This window comes from Pocillopora verrucosa, chromosome 8 (genome assembly GCF_036669915.1).
Source record: "Pocillopora verrucosa isolate sample1 chromosome 8, ASM3666991v2, whole genome shotgun sequence".
NCBI lineage: Eukaryota > Metazoa > Cnidaria > Anthozoa > Scleractinia > Pocilloporidae > Pocillopora > Pocillopora verrucosa.
Genome location: NC_089319.1, coordinates 27164 through 49793, shown reverse-complemented (window position 1 = coordinate 49793; position 22630 = coordinate 27164). Strand labels below are relative to the sequence as shown.

At 37.2% G+C, this 22630-nt stretch overlaps 2 protein-coding genes and 1 long non-coding RNA gene across 3 annotated transcripts; all 3 read right to left on the bottom strand.

Moving 5' to 3' along the window:
• Nucleotides 1-587: 587 nt before the first annotated feature.
• Nucleotides 588-1526, bottom strand: LOC136282824 (pyroglutamylated RF-amide peptide receptor-like). The gene has a single exon (XM_066170752.1). It carries the CDS (start codon nt 1524-1526, stop codon nt 588-590), a length of 939 nt encoding a protein of 312 aa, XP_066026849.1.
• A 580-nt stretch (nt 1527-2106) lies between these two features.
• LOC131787932 (VPS35 endosomal protein-sorting factor-like) lies at nt 2107-17694 on the bottom strand. Its single transcript, XM_059105008.2, has 38 exons — nt 17589-17694; nt 17272-17362; nt 16768-16968; nt 16493-16606; nt 16336-16369; nt 15806-15879; nt 15388-15456; nt 14163-14222; nt 13777-13861; nt 13522-13599; nt 12862-12958; nt 12606-12653; nt 12164-12257; nt 11439-11516; nt 11266-11311; nt 10942-11018; nt 10778-10824; nt 10627-10683; nt 10422-10476; nt 9928-10008; nt 9647-9682; nt 9369-9422; nt 8984-9064; nt 8276-8338; nt 8080-8165; nt 7729-7809; nt 7543-7606; nt 7232-7330; nt 6860-6937; nt 6662-6776; nt 6422-6478; nt 6021-6103; nt 5568-5705; nt 5371-5398; nt 5024-5142; nt 4691-4734; nt 4268-4370; nt 2107-3891 (listed from the first exon to the last, which is right to left on the bottom strand). Exons 1-38 carry the CDS (start codon nt 17675-17677, stop codon nt 3796-3798), a joined length of 3000 nt encoding a protein of 999 aa, XP_058960991.2. The 5' UTR covers nt 17678-17694; the 3' UTR covers nt 2107-3795.
• A 536-nt stretch (nt 17695-18230) lies between these two features.
• LOC131787989 (uncharacterized) lies at nt 18231-20553 on the bottom strand. Its single transcript, XR_009340503.2, has 3 exons — nt 20427-20553; nt 19245-19408; nt 18231-18547 (listed from the first exon to the last, which is right to left on the bottom strand). It is a non-coding gene; the product is annotated as an uncharacterized lncRNA (long non-coding RNA).
• Between the last annotated feature and the right edge of the window lie 2077 nt (nt 20554-22630).

Sequence of the window (22630 nt, the reverse complement as noted above, 5' to 3'; positions counted from 1 at the left end):
ATTCCATGCCGCTTCTTCCATAATTTCTTTATATTTGATACACGATTTACATGTTTTGCATGTACACGTAAAATCGTTGGGATATTGAAAAACAGGCATGTTTATGACTCCTTCTACTTACAACGACGTCACTTTAAATAATAAATCCTAACCCCTAGAGATTCGGACAGCCTTAAGCAATACTAGACAACTCTTGAGCAAGTCCTAGACAAGTTTAGACAACATCTCTCTTGGGATTTAGCTTGGGTGGGCAAGTCTGGGCAGATGACGTCACACGTAACATTTTGTGACGTCTTACACCGCATAAGTACCACATAGGGACTGACTCTAACGCATTGCGCATGCGTACATTTTTAATCAGAAGAGTGCACATGCGCATCACACAAATAGGTATCCCACATGGATGAATTTTACGCTACCGTTCCATATATAAATCACACCGACCTTTATCTCTAACAACAAAGATGGCCGACATGGACACTCGCTCATTAACTAATCAATTTTTACCCTCGTGTACCTACACGTCATGAATATAATTATCTAATAACCCTAGCACGTGTACCTACATGGCATGAATAAATTATTACTCAAACTCGGACCCAGGCCGCGCGGGAATTGCTAGTCAGACGCGCTATACTACTCGTCGGTAACCAGCAGCAAATATACATTCGCAACTCCTGCCTGAATCTTTGACTTTGAAGAGTGTAAATGATCGGATTCAAACACGAGCTTAAACCAACAGGTATCACACAGGCGTGGTAAATAATGGACCCATATTCCACCAAGCCAGGAACGTGATAGGCAAGCAAGTATGAAGTCACATCAGGAAGCCAACACAATGCGTGAAGCACCGTCACTGTTACTGCAATTTTCGTGATTCGCTTGCGTGATTTGATTACGACTAATGAAGTGCCCGAAATTATAGATGGGCCCCAAAGAGTTTTCACAGTCTTGGCGTATAGAACAGCCATCAGGACAAGAGGAACTGAAAAGTCCACAACGAAGGTAAAGACAGTGTAAATCTTGCCATATACAAGTTTAGACCAGTTTTCAAAGCATGATGAATGATTTTTGTCATAAATCATTACGGTCATTGGAGGAATCTCGGAAAGAATGGCAAAAATCCAACCACATACAATAACCATTATTAGTTTTCTCTTTGATAATTTTCGTGCAATGTTGCCAGTTCGAGTGGCATAGAAGCGTTCGATGGCGATCACAACATGCATGACAGTAGCAGTACACCCTCCAACCCACATAGTGAACCCCCCGGTAAACAGCTTACAAAGCAAGGTTCCAGCCCATCCATCAGGGTGGGTATATACAGGACGAAGCACATATTGAGGGATCAGAGATGTTGCCACCAGAATGTCGGCCAGTGCTAAGTTGAGGAAAAGGTAGTTGATTGAAGTCTTGAACTTCGAGCGAATCAAAGCAAGTACTACTAGCAAGTTTGGAATCAAATTTAAGATCATTAAAAGAAAGAAAACCCCCGACAAAATATTTTGCGTCCTATCATTTACCATCGTGGCTCAGTTAAACGAAAGTCTTGTTTTTCTGTAGAGAGAAATATATGATTAGTTCTGGGTAAAGGATTGGAAAATCTGTGCAGCGCTCATGTTTAAAGGGGAAAATTAGACTTGAGTTTTTTTTCGGATCAACTGAAAACGATTTCATCGAAAAACTTCTGTTGTGTCTGTCAAATTGAAGCGAACGATTTACGACATTTGACACTTAATATGTCCACGCTCTTCCGCTGGCGAAACAAAAAGTTTGATGGTAAACCTTACCTTCTCGATCAGTGATTGCAGTTGAAAGATAATTTTGATTTCTTTCCTGCCGTGTCAAAGATGAAACAATTTGAGAAATAATCCCAATCAGCTCGTAAGCCTCCAATATATTATTCAATTACTAAAAAGCTAATGTACAGGACAGGTGTTAAAACAAAAGGCTGTCTTAATTCATCAAACGCAAAGTAAATCTTTTTAGATAAGGAATGAGTAATGAAATAAAGATATGGCAAGCAAATTTTGTGGACATTTTAAAATTAGCGATGAAGCTACGTCAGTTTTGGATCAAATTTTCAAATTTTTTTTTTTTATTCATTACATCATCATATTACATTTCTCAAATTATTCACAAATATTGTTCTGTTTAATTTTTGAAAAGTAAAAATTGGAAAAAGAAACTTAGCGCTTGCATCTGTTAAAGGAGAGAGGTGTGAAATAAATGTTTGGACGGTCGTGTACCATCCTGTGACTCCCTTACCCTACGAGCGAGTCTTTGATCACACTCATTAAAAACCAACCTGACATATTACAGAACGCGAGTTGCCAATTAACACTTTCACGACTAGAAACGTTGCGTGTGATTTAAGCCTAATATACTATGTAAGTATCATGAGTGTATTATCATAGAAGATCATTCGCAAGTGCATTTCATCGTTCACTTACTCCACCAATATTTTAAACGCGTTTGAATAAAAGCGAACGGTTTGATCCATCAATGCATTTAAAAAATGAAGTTACAAGTTTTCTATAAACCATTGTCTCTATACAGCATGGCATTGGTGCACTAGTAACAAGGCTAAGCTAAATCAAGCAGAGGCTCTTTTTATCAATTCTTACCCTTTTAGGACTGGTACAAATGCGTATCTTGGCATGATTGCCGGTTACGGTGTTATCTAGGGACTAATTAAACTATTAATGAACAGAACATGTTAGGACCCCGTGGCGGGTCTTTCTTTTGATAACCGTCGCTTCCAATGCATAGTTCAAACCACCCCATCGGCTTCACAGCTTTGACACCTATCGTAGCTAACAGAGCATTTGATTTGATTTTGCTCGAGTAGCTGTTTCCCCCGCAAATTTCGGAAATTAATCAACCGAACCAAGTTATTATTAATCAACCTCTTTCAAGTGACAGCACTTCATAAAACCATAAAAAGATTAACTATATCAATATCGTTTTCTCTACAGGAAGTCACTAAAAATGCGCACTTAAAGAAACTTGACAGGGCTTGAGTTTTTCACTTCCAGACCGGTAAAGAGATTATAAAAACACAAACAACTAAGAGTGTCTTTGAAAAACACAGAGCTGTCCCTGGGCGTTGAAGAGCGACTAGAGATATTACGATTCCCTGAGAATATGAGTGCGACCTTCTATTAATGAAACAATGGGCAAATCGGAAATGTGATGTAAAAAAACGCAATAGCCATCGTCATTTCAATACGAGATTCTGCAAGAATGGGGTATGGTGGAGGAACAAACAAGTTACCTCCACAGTAGCCACAGTTTTATCACTTTTCAATCAGAAAGGTACCTATCTGGTTATTGTTACCAAATACAATCGTGCTCTATTTTTACAGTCATTAACAGGACCATGCAGCTTCCAGAGTATACATCTTTTCTAAGTAATTCCTTTGAGGATTACCGACTACAACTTCTCTCTGAAGTCATACACTCTTCAAAGAAATTGTTTAAGTCTCCATTGTTTGAACACACTTAAGCTCAAAGAGTCGCTTTTAGGAGAAAGTGATTCCGCGGGAATACAGCGCGGTATTTTTTCTTGTAAGTCAAAGTCAATAAAAGCGTCCTACACTATGGAATACTCGAGGATTTTACATAAATCCCTGTTGTATCTACAGATCCCCTCTATGCGGACGAGATAAGATTGTTTTTTTAATAATCTGTTAATGAGGCTGTAATCAACTCTCTAAAATAACGCCGTAATTTCTTATCAGTAATTATACTTTTAGTCATGGAATGAATCCGTTGCATAGGACGAAGGAACATTTAAATTTTTGTTTGTAGGTTCATTTTCTGTGCAATGGCCGCATATTCCTTGTGTCCCGAGGAACCTTTCTGTTTGACGTACTCAAGTGTGCGCATCTGTTGAAGTAACAAAAACAAAGAAATTAACAAGGCCATGAAGATTTCCACACATTGCCGATGGTCATTTGGGGGTTTGCGAAGATTACTAGGGATTACCGAGGTTTTTAAACGGAAAAGTAATTGTACTTTCGTCCATCGACCTAAATGACAGACTAGAAAATGAATTTTTCTTGGACGTAACATGTTATTCATCAAGTTAAATCTACGCGTGGATGCAGCGATCATCTAATTTTTGCCCTAACACTTTTATAGCGCGTTGCACTAACGGCTGCGGTCAGCGGTCATAGTAAGCAACTGTGTCCGCTGGTCTATGAGCTCGAAGTCTCTTTTAGTTATCATGTGTAGTTAGAGTTCTGATAGTATTTGTACTTACTGTGTATTTTGTGTTCCCATAGCCATGTTTCTGAGCGAGATTCCACAAGTTAAGGGCTAGTGTAGCTAACTGAGGTTGTGAGAGATCAGCATGACACAACAACCTTGAAAACAATACAAAAAAATTGTCCAGTGAAGTATTCTAATGAAAAAGATTTATATCCTGTTGAACAACACTGACATCCCAACAAGAAAGCATCGCATTTCTTTTGATAGTAAACATGGACAAATTCAAAGCGTTTTCCATCGCTACCTCAGAATAGACGAAAAACATACGGTATTTATAAAAGTTTTTTTTTTCTGGTTTCAAAATTGTGCTTCTCCTTTCAATAGGTGCACCATGAAAGAAACCTTTAAGATCCACTGCGACGAAGTTAATTATCATTCAAAGACAAACATATAAACTAGGTTCACTTTTGCTGACCTGTTGAAGAACCCAATAGCTATAGCGGCCTGCTTTTTGAGCTCCTAACAATAAAGGACATAACAAGACTGTTATAGTATCTGTACAAACACTGTTCCTGCCTCAGCACAAACAAGGTTTTCTCAGTGTTGCACAGAATTTTACACCTGCATCACTAAATTAGCATGGGAAGAAAGAAAAGTTTTAAGAAGTAAATAATTTTTTGATTTTAACAGAATCAATAAAAAATTAAGACTAACTGTATGTAATAAAGAATCCCTTAAAGTCATGCGATGGTTATAAAATGCTCAGTTAGCGAGGCCTTTCAGCGTGGAAAATGTCAAGAAGACTTACCTCTTCGGAGGTCAAGGACTTTAAGTGTTCAAACACAGCCTCCATTAACGTAAAAACTAGTCGATTTATCTCTGCTAGAAATTTCTTATCACAACCGTACAATCTGTCATTCGAATCCACTGAAAACAAACAAACGAATCAATACATGAAAAAAGAAACAAACAAATTATCTTATAAAATTAACCCAACTCGCTTTCTTTACGGTAAAGTGGAAAATTTTTTTTCAACAAGCAACAACTCTTCATTGTACTTTCAAATTCCTTGTTATCAAACCACGATATTGTTTCATACTTAAAGAGAAAACAGGTGGAAATAGAGACGTTTAGTTTAGGAACTTAATAACCTACCTTTATCAACATGATAAATGAAATATTCCTGCAAAGAGAGATGAAAATTTCAGCCATACTTCTTTTCTATGAATGAATGTTTGCAAGGAAAAAAAAGTCAAAGCCTTTTACAAACATTCGCGCGAGACTCGCGGGTATGCTCGTGAATACCACGTGCACTCGAACGATCATACAGTTACAATAACACACAAACCCACCTGACTCATGGCGGAGAGAAGGCAAACGGCATTTAGGTAAATACTCATTTTGGCGCCGCTGTTTATTTCCCAAGTGTACTCTTGTACAACATTAAGCAGGCCTCGAACAAGATGCAGCGCGCCTTGATCTGGCGAGTCCTGAAAAAAAATAATAAAATAAAAAAAGTGCACTCTGTAACAGTACAATGATAAGGTGACAAAGGTAATACGGGACTGTATTGGTTTTGCCTCATTTCGAACTGTAATTGGTCTAGAAAAGTCACGTCATCTATTCACTCAATCAGATGCAAGCCTAAAATAATGGCGACTTGGTGATTGGCGTTTCCCGCGCTTCTCTTAATTTTTCATTGGTTCCTAGTTACATCTACCGATTGTAATGACTACACTTTGGTGCACTCACTCACAGTTATCATTACCAACAAGAGCTGCAGTCATTATATCGTACAAACATACCGGTACTACCAACAAGGTGGAGAAAAAGCTGTTCATGTAGGCAAGAAGGTATGGCTCCGACGATTTCACCTTGTGGTCAATTTCTAGAAAAACAACGAAGAAAGCATACAAACAAACATCACAGTTTTCGCTTGTTTGATCTCTTATTTCGGAATAATTCGACTTACATCCCTCTGACTTTTCTACGTTAAATATAAATATACAGGTGTTGTATTCGGGGGAAAGGATCTACAGGAACTATAAACTGAACGTTACCCCAATCAAACAAAACACCTTAGAAAAATAATGCTATCTATAGTTTTCTTTGTTTGTTTGATTCATTGTTACTTTCTCATTCAGAACATTCCTACTACGAGCACTTACAAGGTAGATAGTTTGTTGTTCTGAATCAGTGATCTTACCAATCGTTCGTGGCACTTCAGCAACAAGACTGATCGCCGCTCTAAAAAATGCATCCGCTGAAACGTGAAATACAAATGGCGTTACATCGTTTGGTTCTAAATGTTTCATTCCAATCAACAACAATTTTCCGTGACCAATGAAACGAATAAAACCATCGCTAAGAAGCATTGACTTCAAGTTGAGTTTAACGGTTGCTGTCTAACCAGATGCGCATGCCTATCCCATAGAGATCTACTGACCTTGACTGAGGGCTTGATTTGCCATGGCAACCTGTCCTGACAGGAGGTAGAGCTTGAGGCGAGAGAAAACGTCATCTATGGAGGGGATGGTAATGAAACAGTAGGCAACACAAGCCTGTAGGAGACAGGGCACAACAATGTTTAGTCAAATTATTGTAAGCACTGAGAGATAAAATCAAGCAAATCCTCTCCTCTTACTCTGATGAAGGACGCAGTCTTTCGAGTGTGGTTCCCTTTGACTACTTCTCGAGTTTTCATGGCGAGAAGATTAACACTCTGTTAACAAAAGCAAAAGGCACAAGAGCACCGTTATGACTACAGTAAACGATTGGGTGTGTCTATGACGCACGTGTGTCCTGGCAGGTCTGATTTCATGAACTTCTGTGACCCTAAAAATGTCTCCAATCAAATATAAAACTTAAACCGAATCTAAAACCAAGCAGTTCGTTTTTTGTATTTTGAGCTCCATCGACACCTCGTGATATTTTCCTTTGCTATTAGCCGTTGTGGATATTTTAGTTTTTGCTTGTCGACAATCGTCGGCGCGCGCTCAAAGTAAGATTTGATCACCTGCACGAGCATTACAAGAACAGCTTCTAGACTGGAGAAAGAGGAACGTGCATCCACAAAAGAATCCAGTTGCCTCTCAAAATCACGGCCAAAGTCAATCTGAAACGGTAAGTAAACTACTCAAGATCAAATGACTTTGAAATTGAAGATAAATCCTTATGATACTCTTCTCATAGCAAAATTTCAGATATTTTTCTTATCAAAGACAAGACTTTCGTGTCGTATCAGAACTTCAATATCGGCTTCCAGACACAAATGAAAACAAATTGATATGAAAATCATTGAAACGAACTATAATCCAAGATTCGTACCTTACGTAGGAATCCTGTGATCAGATGACCAATGACTCTCCTCTCGTCTATCAAGGTCAATGCACTGATGAAAATAAAGACAAGCATCTCATTAAAAAATTTAATTTTTTTCATCTTCTACAATAGAAGAATCTTTTTTTTTTTACTTAGAATAACTACTGTGATGACAAACCATTGGGCACTTACTTTACAGAGTCGTGCATCGTTTTACAAACATACAGCAAAGAGTTCACAACCACCGGGTCATTCGTAGGTTCCTCTTGGTATCTGTCAAGGTGACCATAGTTTTTTTAATGCTCACATGTTAAATTAAAGTTATGCAAACAATTTGGTTTACCTTGTTGAACAGGGGTAATTCTTTGGCGATTTTCAGTCGAACGGTGATAGGCACGACGGAAACGCGAGAAGAACCGAGGCGAACGCAAAGGGCGAGTCACTCCAGAAAAAACAACAACGATCAGAGGTTTAACGAATAGCAAAATTAGATTTGTTGCTGCAGAAACTCACATTAGCATGCCTTTAAAAAAAGCCACTCACTTCACAAAAGCTTCCACAATCAGTTTGCAAACATCCACTCTGATTGATTCTTTTTGAAACATGTCCAAGAAAGGAAGAAACTTATCCTGGAGAAAAAAGATACACACATAGAAAACCGATTTTAGTAATTCTACACGAAAGATATGTTTGTTTGGTTGGAAAGGAAACTAAATCAAATGTTCAGGAGTGAACTTACCATTGATACAAGAACAGAGAAGTCGTGCATGTGGTCTAGTACTTTGGAAATAATCGACTGAAGCTGTTGAAAACAGAGATAACTTTTATCATTATTATTATTATTATTTTATTATTATTATTATTATTATTATTATTATTATTATCATCATCATGATCATCATTTATATTTATTTTGCCATCTTGAAACTATTAATACTATATTTTCAGTTTGGAGAAAATACCGGGAAGCCCAGAGAAACCATGGGACTCGTTGAGTACGGGCTTCCTTAACTAGTGGTATATATAACTAACAATAAAGGAGCGACAGCGGAGAAATAGGTAAAATAATATGATGAAAATAGCTAACCAAACAAAAACAGAGTAAAGCAAAACAATAAAAGGAAAAAAAATGAATCAAAGCAGAGTAGAACCTAATAAAAGAACGTATTTTGAAATTTTTATTAAGACTTGTTACACTTGTTGAACCAGAGATTTTGAATGTCTATGCTGAATGTCTGAGGACCTTGATACTGAAGTGAAAAAAACTTTAAGTTGATCTTGTACGGAGGAACTTGAAAATAACTTTTCGGTTAATCAAGTTTTTACAATGGCAAAGGGTTTGACAAAGCAAGGTTATTCCTATGTAATGAAACTTTCATTGAGATTTAATTCTTTTGCTAGTGCATGGGTTGTTTATCTTACCAAGGATCATATTTTGCGGCAATACCTGAGGGTAGTGTTGTTCAAATGCCCTTTCCGGTGTCATGTGCTTGATAACGTCTCCGATGAGGGTGTTGACTTCGCGTTTCTAAAGAGGGTTTTCAGTCATATACATATACTTTGATCATTGACAGTCCTTCAAAAATTATTGAATGCACGATTCAAGGATTGAAAATTTGTCTCCTAGATTTATTTCATTGTCGGCATTAGGAGATAGAGATTCGACTTTTGCGCCGAGATGTTCTAACGGAGCCGCACGAGTTTTTAAGACAAGCAACCGTATTCTTTTTTTAATGCAATTAACTTAAGATTGGTGCTGGTTGGTTATCGTACAACTCTGATCGGTTTCCGACCCAGAGATACATAACTTTAAGTAAGACAGTAACACTTACCGTGAAGTTCTTACAAACGTACTCTATCCAGGCCTCCGCACAGCCTATGTAGTCCTGAGAAAATCGGTGAAACGAGAGAAAGTTTTTGTAAACAAAAAGGGTATATTGATTAGCTCTTACCAAGTTGAGTGACACAGCAGATTTTTTTTTTCGAATTTAACTACACTTACCTTACATCTGTTATGAAACCCTTTTAAACAATGGAACTTTAAAATGTTCTTATTACACAAAGTCAATAAATTACAGACGCTAGAGAAGTTTAAAGTAAGGCTACTCACAGGGGGATGTTTCATTTTCATTACAACCTTCCAAACCTTCAAAAGATAAAATATCACCACTATTAGTAACAAAGAAGTGTTTAAACATTGAGAGTTCTAAATAATTCGATTTCGCACATTTTGTATTCGCTTTCCCTTGCTTTTTTACTTTATTCTATTTACTACATTTATCTTTAATCTTATGTCTTTCAGAATTGTCATGAAAAGTTTTAATTTCGGATGCAGAGTAACAAATTACGAATTTACAGAGTTAGCGGTAATTGAGGGTTGAAGCATCTAACCTCGCTAAGAATTTGTAGTCTCTGTGCTTCAGGCGGATCACATTGGCTCAAGTTCATCCCAAGTGATTTGTACAGGTGATGCTGGAGATGACAAAATAGATGCATTGTTATAGCGTAATTCCACGTAATTCAGCAGGTCGCCATTAAGAGATTGGTAGTATTTATAGGGACAAATATTCAAATGACGTTAAAAGTAAATGAATTCCGGGACTGCATTCGTTTTGAGTTACTTTCGTGTTACAAAGCTCTCTAATTGGTCTAGAAAACTCCCGCCACTCTCGCAACCAATCAGGATGCAGAATTTAAGTAACCTGCTCACTTTCCCGCGCGGAAGGTCGCCTTAATGTACGTGTGCATAAGTTGAGTTTTGACTGTCTCCTGACAATGAGATGAGATGTCTTATCATAATTTGATTCGTCGTTGTGTACTCTTGGGTTTCAGTTAAACTACACTCAGTTGAAAAGAGCTCTTTCTCACGATCAAGCCACAGTTACCTTTGGGAATCCTGCCTCCTCACAATTTCTTATCAGTTCAGTGAACTGCAGAGCCCTAAGGTGACACAAACGGGAAAAAGTCAAAATACACTGAGGAAAATGTCTTAAGAAATGTTTGCAATCTTGTTTCTAGAAACCAAATCGATTCCATGTTTATCACTTTCACAATAATAATTTATTATTTTATACTCCACTTTAGACCAACCTCTCAGCAATGTATTCTGGCTTAAACTCTGTGATGATTGAATTCAGAAGTAATGCACTGCAAAAAAAAACAAACAAACAAACAAACAAACCTCAGCAAAGTAATAATTCATACTTGGTTCTCTCTCAATAAAATACACCACTTCACGCACCTGTTGCATTCCTTTTGGCAACGATTTAAGATATCTGTAAGTGTAGACTAAGGAAGAAAACAGATTTATTAGGGAAAAAAAGGCACTGGTGACTTTATCACAAACTAAGTCCACCAAGCTAAACGTATGATAGCCAAAGCACAAGGTCTATATATTTATCTCACCTCTGGGCTCTTCTCTGCAATACACTGTAGGATCCAGTCTAAAGCTGGCGGATACAACTGAAGGTACTGGTGCATTTCTGGAGAATTCACAATTAAAATGGATGGTTGATTTCTTTCAGAAGAGATAAAGTAGGAGCGATAACAGATGATATGGGACGGTGATGTCTTTGAGGTCAAATGGATTAAGGTGGTAAACATATATCTCATAGGAACCTAATATATGGCCAACATGTAGCTTGGAAGCAAGCACTATGTTAACTGTACTTGGATTTTAAAAAAGCTACTGAAAGAAACTAACACGTTTCCTAAGGAAGTGTTACTTACCAAGCCTCTGCTCTGCCAGAATATTCTGCACTGTATCACCTTGAAGCTGAAATAATGAAGGGAGAGATAAAGTCACTTTCATGTCATAATCATCACTTCCATGAGCCAATTTATGGAGATGACCATAAGATAAGTTTCCAAAGCTTTTACCAGTACTCTAATTCAGCAGTCACCTGTTTATAGCTGACTATGAAACTGAACAAGTTTTCAATCAAATGATCACACACATCAGGTGCCACAAGGATACCAACCTAAAATAGTAGTGAAGAGAATGAAAAATAATATTGTCTATAATAACAGATCTTTCCGCATCAGTGCAGGAATACATATGTTTAGTTATAACTTTAAACTATGTTTACATGTTGTCTGACTGTGCCCCTAAAAAAATGCTATCTGGTGAGGGGTTTGGCTTAGTTTTTCCTGGACAAGTTTGGTGTGAAGTTCAAAACAAATAAAGAAACAGAAGCTGTTGATAAATATTCTAGAGAGACTGTATGAGAAAACTTATCTTGCTCAAGGAGAGCAACACAGTGGTGACAGTAAAGACTTACCCACTAAGCCACTGAATGTTACTTTACATGTATCTATAAAATCTTTTTGGGGAGACCTAATGATTAAAATGATTTACTCTGGATATAGAGGTCCAATTTCATGTCCCAGCTGGGGTCACTATGTCATGTTCTTGGATGAGACATTCCCTTATTGCCTGTCTCCACCCAGAGGTAAATGATATGGGTTCCTGTGAACATTCAGAGAAACCTAACATAATGAGAAGCAGTAAACTACAAGAGAAATGTATCCTGTCTAAGGGAAATAGAATTACTAGTGCAGTCTGGTCACTTAGTATAATGGAAACTGGAATAAGCTCTGGTTACACAGCTACTCTTCAGTCACCTACCCTACAGATGTAAGTTCTTGCATACACAGCAACCAGAGGGTCACCAATACCTCGTATCATCTTGGTGAGGCGAACAAGAGCTTGTGAAAACTCACTGGAATGTAAAATTAATTTGTAAATAATCGATGCGTAGGCAATTATGAGTAAAATATTTTAATTCCAAGATCAATATTCGTGGAAAAATGTTAAAGGTCAAATTTGTAAACAGGATTCAAAATTCAAGCATTGGAAATTAATATACCTATCTATTTTTACTAAGATAAAATTTTGTTGACCTGAAACAGGAATACAACTAACTTTTAAGAGCAATTTTTAGAGTTGAATACCAATAAACATCTCTACCTTCAAGTGCTATGTACATAGAGAGTAAATAAAAAAAAAACATCAAGAAACTCCATGCAATGCAACAGAACTTTTAACTCCTGATCACATGCATACTTACCCAGTTGTAAAGAAATTATAGCATTTCAATATAGCTGTCTCCACATAGCTTCAGTGTGTCAAGGAATATAAACTTTGTGCTGATGAGGCAAAAGCCGTGAGATATATCTCCACAGTATTTAAAGCATTATTTTAACCTTGAGGCTTATAATGAGGCAAAGGACAAGAATCAGTAATTAAAACAAAGCAAACTATAATTCCTACTTCTGACATGATTCCAATCTCATGTATCATGATAAAGGAAATTTCAAGGATACAACCGAGGAATAAGTTCTCGCACTGAAGCAATCTTGTAAAACCAGTTCCTACAAGTTTCCTTGGCTGAGTCTGGCACCTGGTCAGGTGTGAAGTTTTCTGAAAAAAGAGAAATGAAAATTACAAATAAGAGTTTTTGACTGCATTTAACTAAATCTAAAGCTGTTCATGAAACTTTAAGCAGTGAGCCAAATTTTGAATAAAAGCTGGGAAGTGGCTTAACTGAGGGAAAGGAACACTTTTTTCTAGAAGGGTTTGAAATTGAAGGTCCTTAGGAGATTACTGGGTTAAAGTATTTTCTGAGCAAATATTTTCAATATAGGGATACATGTTGTTTGCAAACAAAACATGTTTGTGTTATATCAATACTGAAAATAGTGATGTCATGAGGACAAGTGGACTTAGAAGTTCAAAAGAATGTGAATAGTGGCCACAAAGACAACTCAGATATGATATACCATAAGTTGTGGACTGAGTAGAACTTCCCTTCTGAAACAATTGTAAGCTCCACTTGGCTAGCTGTTTATTGTACCCAAAAACCATCAGTGAATGGTTATAGAGTCAAAGTGATCATTTAAAGTAACATGCACAGAGATCATATTCATGACAGATTTTAAGTATCACTTAAATAGAAATGGTTTTATTGGTCTCAAAATCCTTACCTGGAAGCATGGTGGGTATATTACTGCCTGGTGTAAAAGTACTTGATTTGCGGAAAATTCTTTCATACACAAGCTTCCCTGTGAAAGAACATTCACATTTTTTAGGACAATCCAGCCAGAGTTCATGCTTACTCCAGACAACCCAGACCTTGACTCCTTAGACATACCAGAGGAGCACATGTACATGTAATATGTCAGAAAAAGATTATAATTGCAAAACTGAATTCACTCCTTGAGAACTTTAATCTAACTTACCAAATGTGTCCAGTATGTCAGTCACAAGCACAAACTTGCTTGGGTAAAACTGAATTACAGACACATCAGCGAGAAGCTTTGCACACTAAAAGAAAAACATCAATTAGACATGAACTCAAGTGACCAGGAAAACAAAACACTCTGCTTTTCAGGCACCCATTGCAAAACTTTTCCCTGTGATCATTACACATGAATTTCAGAACTGTGTTTAATGACACAGCTCAAAATTTCCCTCATGAATTGTTCTCACTCTACCTCTACACAGGATCCTTTCAATACTTTTGATCAATAATGGTAGCAACACATTAACCTTTTTTTCAAATATGTGTTCTTAAATATCTTGTGTCTTTCTTGCTGTTTAATACAGTTAACTGAGTTGTACAGACCTGAATGGCAATCTTGAGAGCCTTCACCCTCTGATCTGATTCCCAAGCAGTGATCAAGGCCTATTAAGAAAAATAATCCACAAAAAATGAGTATTGCAATGGAATGTTTTCGGAGAGCAGCCTAATCAATCATCCTTCAAGATTAAATAATGATACAAAATAGCAACACAACTTAAAGTAGATAAAGACATATTTGTCTTGTCACAAGCCTGGGACAAAGAAACAATTCTGAGTCCCTATGAGGAATCAAACCTCAGATATTTGAATTCCGCACTCCAATGCTCTACCACTGAGCCTCAGAGACTCTACAGTGAGTGAGGTCTACTACAAAATTCATATGACACATATGCTAACTGCTAGGATCAGCTTTGTCAATAGCATCATGTTTGTAAGTGGAGTAAGAGAAATGGTAAGTTTTGAGCTTGGTAAAGAAATAGAAAAAGATCTGTTTTGTCTTTTCACTAGTGTGGGACAAAGAAAAAATTCAGAGTTCCTATGAGGAATCAAACCTCACACCTGCAGTAATAGACCTCGTTCGGCATAAAGTCTCTGTGGTTCAGTGGTAGAACATCAGAGCCCAGAATCCAAAGATCGGAGGTTTGATTCCTCATGAGGACTCAAAATTTGTTATTTGTCCCATGCTTGTGACAAGAGGAAAAACATCTTGCTCCATTTCTTTACTGAGCTCAAAATATTTGAGCTCAGTAAAGAACTATTTTTCTATTTTTAACTTGAAGTGTTAAAAGATTGAGATTACTCATTGAGATGAATTCATGAGTGATTAATTTAGCAGTCTCGTTTGTATCACAATGCTGTTTCCTTAATGTAGACCATGACATTTTCACAGTATACTGCAAATCCTCTGAGGGTGCCTGATTGTTTGTCACATTGTGAAGCATTACTCTCCACAAAGATCAACTGATTTTCATCAACATTCCAACTGATCCTGCATTGAGATGACTTGAATGAGGGATGTTATGAAAGAGACCTAGGTCAGTAACAGTTCCTCAGTATCCTGAGTAGCAGGCATCAGCCAAGCCAAGATATGGCATTGTGTTCTCTGATCAAGACTTGAGTTTAGCGTGTCTGGACATAACTTTCTACAATCTGTAACAATCCTTTCTACATGTAAGACAACATACTTCCATGCAAATACATTGCATGACTGAGTTTAACCCCTCAATTAAAACCATTAGTTGTAAGAACAAAAAAATAAGCTTTTCACCTGGTTTAGCTCTTCGATTCTCTTGACATAATCCTGCTGACTCAGATTCAGCATTTCTTTGACTGAGCCCTACAAAATATAGCAGAGATTTCTTTCACATGTTGCATACATGTTGTAGAGAAATGGAAATCGAACTAGTCAGAATCCTTAAGATTCACAAATGAATAACATCAGTAGAATAAATATTGGAAGAACTAGGAAAGATGATACACACACTCCTATAAATAGAAACCTCTCCTATCCAATATCTCTGTGACAACATAATTTATTTGAGAAATTATTATATTACGTTGAAATAAGTTGAAATAAGTTTCTTCCTTTCAAACATTAAATGATACAAAACTTTTCTTTCCCGACCCATTCCTAGCAACAAATACTGTGTTTCACTAAATATATTTGATTCAATCTTCCTCCTTACTTCTTCAAAGTCATCTAACTGTTCTAGTCTGTGCTTGACTTTATCTGCAACTGTTGTTTGCTGCTTGATTACCACTGAAAAATATTGAACAAAAAAGATACTTATTATTTGTTGATTTCTACAAATTAATTTTGCACTCTATGAATTTATTACATTTCAAATTCCAGACATTCCATTTCTAGCATTCTGATTGGTTCACTCAGCTTTGGTTATCAGCCCATATACAGAATCATCTCATTTGAAAAAACATTTCCCCAAGTGTTGCTAAGTTGGATTTACCTAGGCTGGAAAAAAACACTTCTATTAAGCATTGTGGACAATTTAATATGATAAAACACTAACTACATTTTGCACTTGTTGGGTGCAAGATTTGTTGAAGCCAGTTTGGTGCTATGCATCTTGTTGGCTATCAACCATCTCATATCTGACATTATTGTTAAATATCATTGACAACCTTCATTAAACATCAGTTCCCAATGTTAGCATTATTAAAATAGTACAAGAGAAGGATAGTTATTTGAACAACTCACTCTTTTCAGATTTTTCAGATGATGACAAGAAACTCTGTCAAGAAAAATAAATTTATAACTATTAGTAGATGGTACCAAAAGTAAGATTAGCAAAATTATGCAACACTGAAAATAAGTGAATCCCTAAACACTGAACTGCAACATGTAGTTAGCTTACCGTGCTAATGGACAGTTTTTGTGAGGTTGTATATTTAGCAAGGATTCCTACTCTCTTCTTGAGCCATGGTTTAAAGTCACTTTGGCTTTTTTCTTTATTAGATACAGAGGATGACTGAGGAAACAAAAAAGTAATAAAACTGTTAGTAAGTCATTTCGCCGGTCTAAAGTCATCCCCTTCTGATTTGATTTTATGGTAAAAACTACATACAAAAAAAACTTGATCTGTACGAATTTATTGCAGTAAAACATAAAGTAAACACAATGAGTACAAACCTGTTCTTTCTTTGACGCTGGTGCAGAAACTGGTGATGTTTTCTTTGTACTAGCTTCCTGAGCAGCAAACATTGACAATGGATCCAGCCCATCAAACGCGTCAGGTTTTGCTTGAATCAAACTCGAAGGATCAGCTGCAGGAGTGCCTTTAGATAAACTATCAGAAGGAGTGCTCGATTTTTTGCGACTGTTATCAACGTTCTGCAAGAAACGTTTTCAAGTGTGAAAGAATTGTATACCTTTAAATCACATCGAAAACAAAGGTTACTGGGTTGGTTGACTGCGAAGTCTACAAAGTTTTTTCCTGTTTTTCGTTTAAATATTTCATAAAATTACTAAGAAGGCAGCTAAACATTTCACTACTTAATTTCTGCCATTACAAGAGTAAAGAATGACAAAGTGTTGATTTCTCTGGATATAAATTTAACCATGGGTATGGGGAGCTGAGGAGATCAGCTCCGGCAAGATTAGTGTTTTGTCTTAGCTTCATTTTCTCCTACTTACAATCACAGAACCCAGTTTCAGTGGGTGATCGATTGCTGTCTCACTCGGAAGCACGTTTTTCTCCCTTTCATATTTCCTGGTACGAGCAACCCTGTGGAAAGGAGAGCGAGATTGTTAACTGGGTAAATTAGCAGTCTCCCAGTATCATGTCTATCTTTCCAACAGTTTACTATAAAAATTATGATTGTCTCTTAGAAAAAAAGTTTTATCACCCAATAGTGAAAAATCAATGTTACAAAGTAGGTCTAAAGGAAGAAAACAGTTGAAAAGGTTGAAAATTGTCCAAAAGCGAACTATTTCCCCGTGATATCACTTACCATTCGCAGGCCGCCATGTTGTTTTCGCTTAGACACCGCTCCTTCCCGGGCGGTGTCTTAGACGGGATCATGGTCACGCAAAAAGTCATAACACAATCTTCCCTGAACGGTGTTTGAAACAGATATAAATATTATGAGCAATACATTGGACATGCAAACATCTATAAGCAAGAGTCGTTATTCTAGTCGAGTGTGCTGTGCCTAATTGGAGATATCATAACCATTTGGATTGTTATTTTTTTGCAGGATAATAAAAGGAAGGTCTGCAGAAGTACAAAGACATTTCGCAAACTGTCACGTTTTTGGAATTTTTTAGAGGCCAACCTGGACTAATTGAGCTTGGCCTTTAAATTTTCGAGTGTTTGTTACATGCGACTATCTACATAATTTTAGAAAATTATCGAAAGAATAATGAAGGAGTTCAGGGGCTGTCAAATTCTAACTGTTGCATTAGTTGTTGTTACTTTTGAGTGCATCACGCAACGCGGCTATACCTAGTCTTTGTCTCACCTTTTTAGGACAAACGCTTTATGTTGGAGGAAAAGGATTCCTCAGGCAGAATGAAAGTGTACAAGTGGCTATAAGTGCTACTTTACTAATTTCGCCCTCTCTTCAACACTACAAACAGCCAACAACCGCAGTCATTGTTTCTCATTTGAATATTTATTCACAATAATTACATCACGTATATTTATCGCGCGTACAAGAGTTCTTTGGTAAAAATCATTAAAAACGAAGGCTCTTAACTGATATCCGAAATGAAAACCTACGTTTTTAATGATTTACAACCAGAGAACGGTTTTTGCACAAGATATCTTTTTGTACTTGTTAGGCTTCTGGTTAAATAAATAGCAAGGCCACATTCACGATAATTTATTCCGACATTTCCTTATCGTTCAATTTGTCTTCTTCTTTGTTGTCGTCTTCCATCCATGACCAGAGCATATCATTCAAACCTTCTAAAACACAAAGGGAATATGTAAATTAATGTTTTTTTTCTATGATTCAGATACTCGCTACTAATTTATCAAGACTATGATCATTGAGGCATTAAACTCTTCTTCTTTATTCATAGCCCAGGGGGAGAGAATTTTTCTTTTTGGGTTGGGGGGGGGGGAAATCACATAGTTTTCAGAAAAAACAGAGGCGAATTAGTGATCGCCAACAGTATAAAGTAAGGGAGGGGGGGACAATAGAAAATCGACTTCCAATTGACTGCCAATGAGCTGAGGGGGATTCATCAGAGTGTTGCAGAACCTAAAAGGGGGGTCAGATTAATTTTTATCGTGACAAAACGAAATCCCCCCCCCTTCCTTCCCCGTTGCCTTTTTAGGTGCTTCAAACCTAGGAAAGTCTCCTTTAGATCCACGTATAGACAGTTACTACATTCCATTCTGCCCGCCCCATTCCCCCCCCTCCTCCTCCCGTACCAATCGGCGGTAAGGCAGGCTCTTGATGTATCACGTTGCATTTGAGAAAACACTTTGTTTGCTCCCAGTCATTTTTAAAAAGGAAGTCTTATTTTGTTTAGCTTCTGTTAGATTTAATCTAATTTTCTAGTTTAATTTTACGGCAACTTGTTCTGTAAACAAGGCAAATTAAGAAGCATCAATACACGGTTCACTAATGGGATGTTTGAGTACGTACACTATTTACCTTTGAGACCACGCGTGTTTGCTAAGCGAGCTTTCCAAAGTGAAGAACGTTTCTTGTGTAAAACTGCCCCTCGTTTTCCGCCTGTACGAAGGAAATAAGCTCTTGTAGAGATGACAAATGTGACCAAGAGGATAAATGCAATTAGTCGGTGATTCATGGTACTCCTGCCAAATTGAAACAAGATGGAGAGAAGCTCAATTGCTTGGAAAGTAATAAACATGATTTCCTTAATTCAATCAGGAAAATGACAAAAGCGAGTCACTACTGACATATTTATATTACAGACTACGAGAATGCACCATTACAAAGATCAATCAACTGGTGAAGCAATGGAAACACCGTTTACATTCGCCAAAAAAAAATTTAACATCTTTGAAACAGTTTTCTTATACTTTTCAATCCGATGTAATTGAAAGGGACTATTTGATTTGTATCGCTGTGTCCATTTTCAGTCTTGTATGCTCATGTGTGGGCATCAAAGGGCATTTTTTGCCTCTTACCACTCAGAGGGGTGGGAAAGCACAAAAGCTTTTGCTAAGGATTATGGCCGATATTCGAATATCTGAGTAAACTTCCATAACCATGACCCGAGCCATAAAATATTTCCTAACAGTTTATCCATAGAATTGATAAATTCCGACTTAAGTAGTCAAAACAAAAGTTTACGTAACAGTTGAGCAGAGCAATGGTCATTAAAGCAACCAAGAAAAGGGTATTTCGTCATGCGTGCTTTCAAAACGAAAGGTTTCCTTTTGGCCGCACTTTAACTGTAAGAAAGAAGGATGATTAACTCTTTGGATTAAACGCCTTTTGAACTTTCCAGACTGCTTGATACTCAGGCGCGTACGGAGATATTAAGAAACTGGAATTCTTTTAACCGCAAAGTGACAAGAGGAAATGTTCTCCAAAAAGCGGGCATATCGTTTAGAGAACCTGCTCAGAGAGAGAAACTAAAGCTTGTCATAACGGATATAGGAAAGATGGTAGCATCCAACTTGTAAATTTGGCATTCTTCAGTTTTGATGGTGAGTTCTCAAGCTCTTAGCTGGGGCTTTAGTTAACAGTAGTCATTACACGAAGTTGTTCAAGTTCCTTCTAAGAATAACCAGCAAGTAAAGCGTATAAGTTGCTTGTAGAACTGGAATGAGTTTACCAAAACTAGTTCTCAAATTAGTTTTTTACCTTAGGTTATAGCTGTGCCGGCTTACGATTTTGCTACCCAGTCTTCAAAATCTTATTCGAGGCAAAATGAGGCTTCACCACGCTTTCCTTATCTAGTAACCATTGATGCAGCTGCTTCACTTTAAAAAGCAAACTAAATTGTTCCATCTTTCCTGTCTCTTATTTTCCAAGAGGAAATTAACTTGTTTGCATAAAACAGGAGTTTTAACTGTATTGTCAACAGCGAGATTAGTTGTGCCGGAAGGCGTAGACTAAACCATTAGCGAAACTTTGAAATGGAGATTCATTTCCTCAGCTGTCGATAACTTTGTTTGCGAATTGACAAATACTTAACGAATTCTCACTGGAAATTGAATATACCATTAATTGCTTTTGTTACCGCGCTTACAAGTGGAAAAAGTCCGCTTTGAAAAATTAGGTGTGACACGCATTCCCAAGCTCAACAAAGTTGAAGCATCACAAGTCAAACTTTTGTCCTTTTCGTGGTTTGGAATTATTTTGACATTTTGATGAAGGAATTATTTAATTTGTTTTATTAGTTTGACATAATTTTATATGCAATTAAGCTTGATTGATGGATGTGTTGAATTATCTTTGATGTTACCTCTGTGCGCGCCTTGGACATAAACTAATAAAGATCTAAGAAAAAAACTGTCATCTTTGTAAACCTAACAGAAGATTAGAGCAGAAGGCGATCAAAATATGAAATTTTTCAGTTAACGATGTCATCATACTTCCAATATGGTACTTGTTTTAGTGATTCGAGATTATATTGCATTGTGGCACAAATTGTATTTGATCAAAATATGGACTTTTGTGTGAAGTGCGAAAGTCTGACGTACCCAGAAACTATCACACTGTAAATGCAGTTTTTTCCTCTTACTATCCTACTAAGGTCTCAGATATGTAAACTGGAATTGTGTTCCTTTAATATGCAACTGGCTGGAGCGGAACGGAGGTAAAGCAAGCGCTCAGCTAAAACGACCCCACCGAGAAATAAAACTGCTAACCAAAAATGTCTCAGCCGAGCTTTTGAGCTTTGATTTTCTTTGCTCGTAGAAAATTTTGGTGAGAACTTATTTGATCATCATTGAGATGTCTTGATGGTGGACTTGACTTTAGCCTTTAACTCCCAAGATTTCATTAGTAATTCTCCTTACTTTCTACCATACAATTCAGTTGTTATGTTAGTTTAGAGAATTCGGAATTGGATCAACCAATAATCCTCTAACTGATATTTTTCTTTATTCTCATTACTTGTCTGCTTGATATCGTACTGATAGTGTAAGGAGAAATTCTGTCTTGGTCGCTGATGGGACTTATATGGTTAAACAGCAGGAATTTTTTTCAACTTGGCCTTCCCTAAAATCGGATCCTCACAAGGTTCTTCACAAATGTATCCAGAGCTCATATCCAAACAGGCTGTCGGAGCTTCAGCACGGAAAGTTGGGGTCAAAATGAAAACCAGTGCTAATTGTAATAACTTTAAGACAGCCAGAGGAGAATTGTTAAAGTGAACTGACTCAGTAAAGCTAGAATTTCAATCGGGCCGGTTTGTTTTTGTTTTTGTTTTTGTTTTTTTCTTTTTTTGCATCAATGCGCCCCTTCGTACACGAATGCAGTTTGCATGTTTTATTAATTAGCTACCGCTAACAGCTGAGACGAGATATCTCGAGTTTAGGCGGTGGTCGTCCGTTTCGGAAAAATTGGTTCTCTCTTCATAACTGTTCACGTCACAGTAGTGAGATCTAGTTCTCAGACAGGAAAAAACAAGTCATCATGTAATGCATTTTGATTTTTATGGAATGTAAAGAAACTTGTCATGTTGATTCACAATAATTTCAATGAAAAGCCCCGTTTGTTTTTGATGTAAAATGTCGGATGGCTCTACCCACTCATAAAGGAATCATGCTCGCCGGAATGACGTCCTGTATTTAGGTACCCGGGGAACCAGTCTTAATTTTATCGCTCGAGAGGGGGGTGGGGGGGGGGGCGAGCATTCTGGTTTTGTTCTGATAATGTTTATCAAATCCCCCCATAAGGCTCTTTTGGTATCTTTGAGGGAGAGCGCTTATCGGAAACAGGGCACTTAATGAGGACCAGGCACTTATTTCCTTTTTTTTGAGAAATAGCAGAAAGCAGTCGTCCCAAATTTTACGACGGGATCTGTTTGAAGGAACTGTGCACTCACGGGTACCTGATGG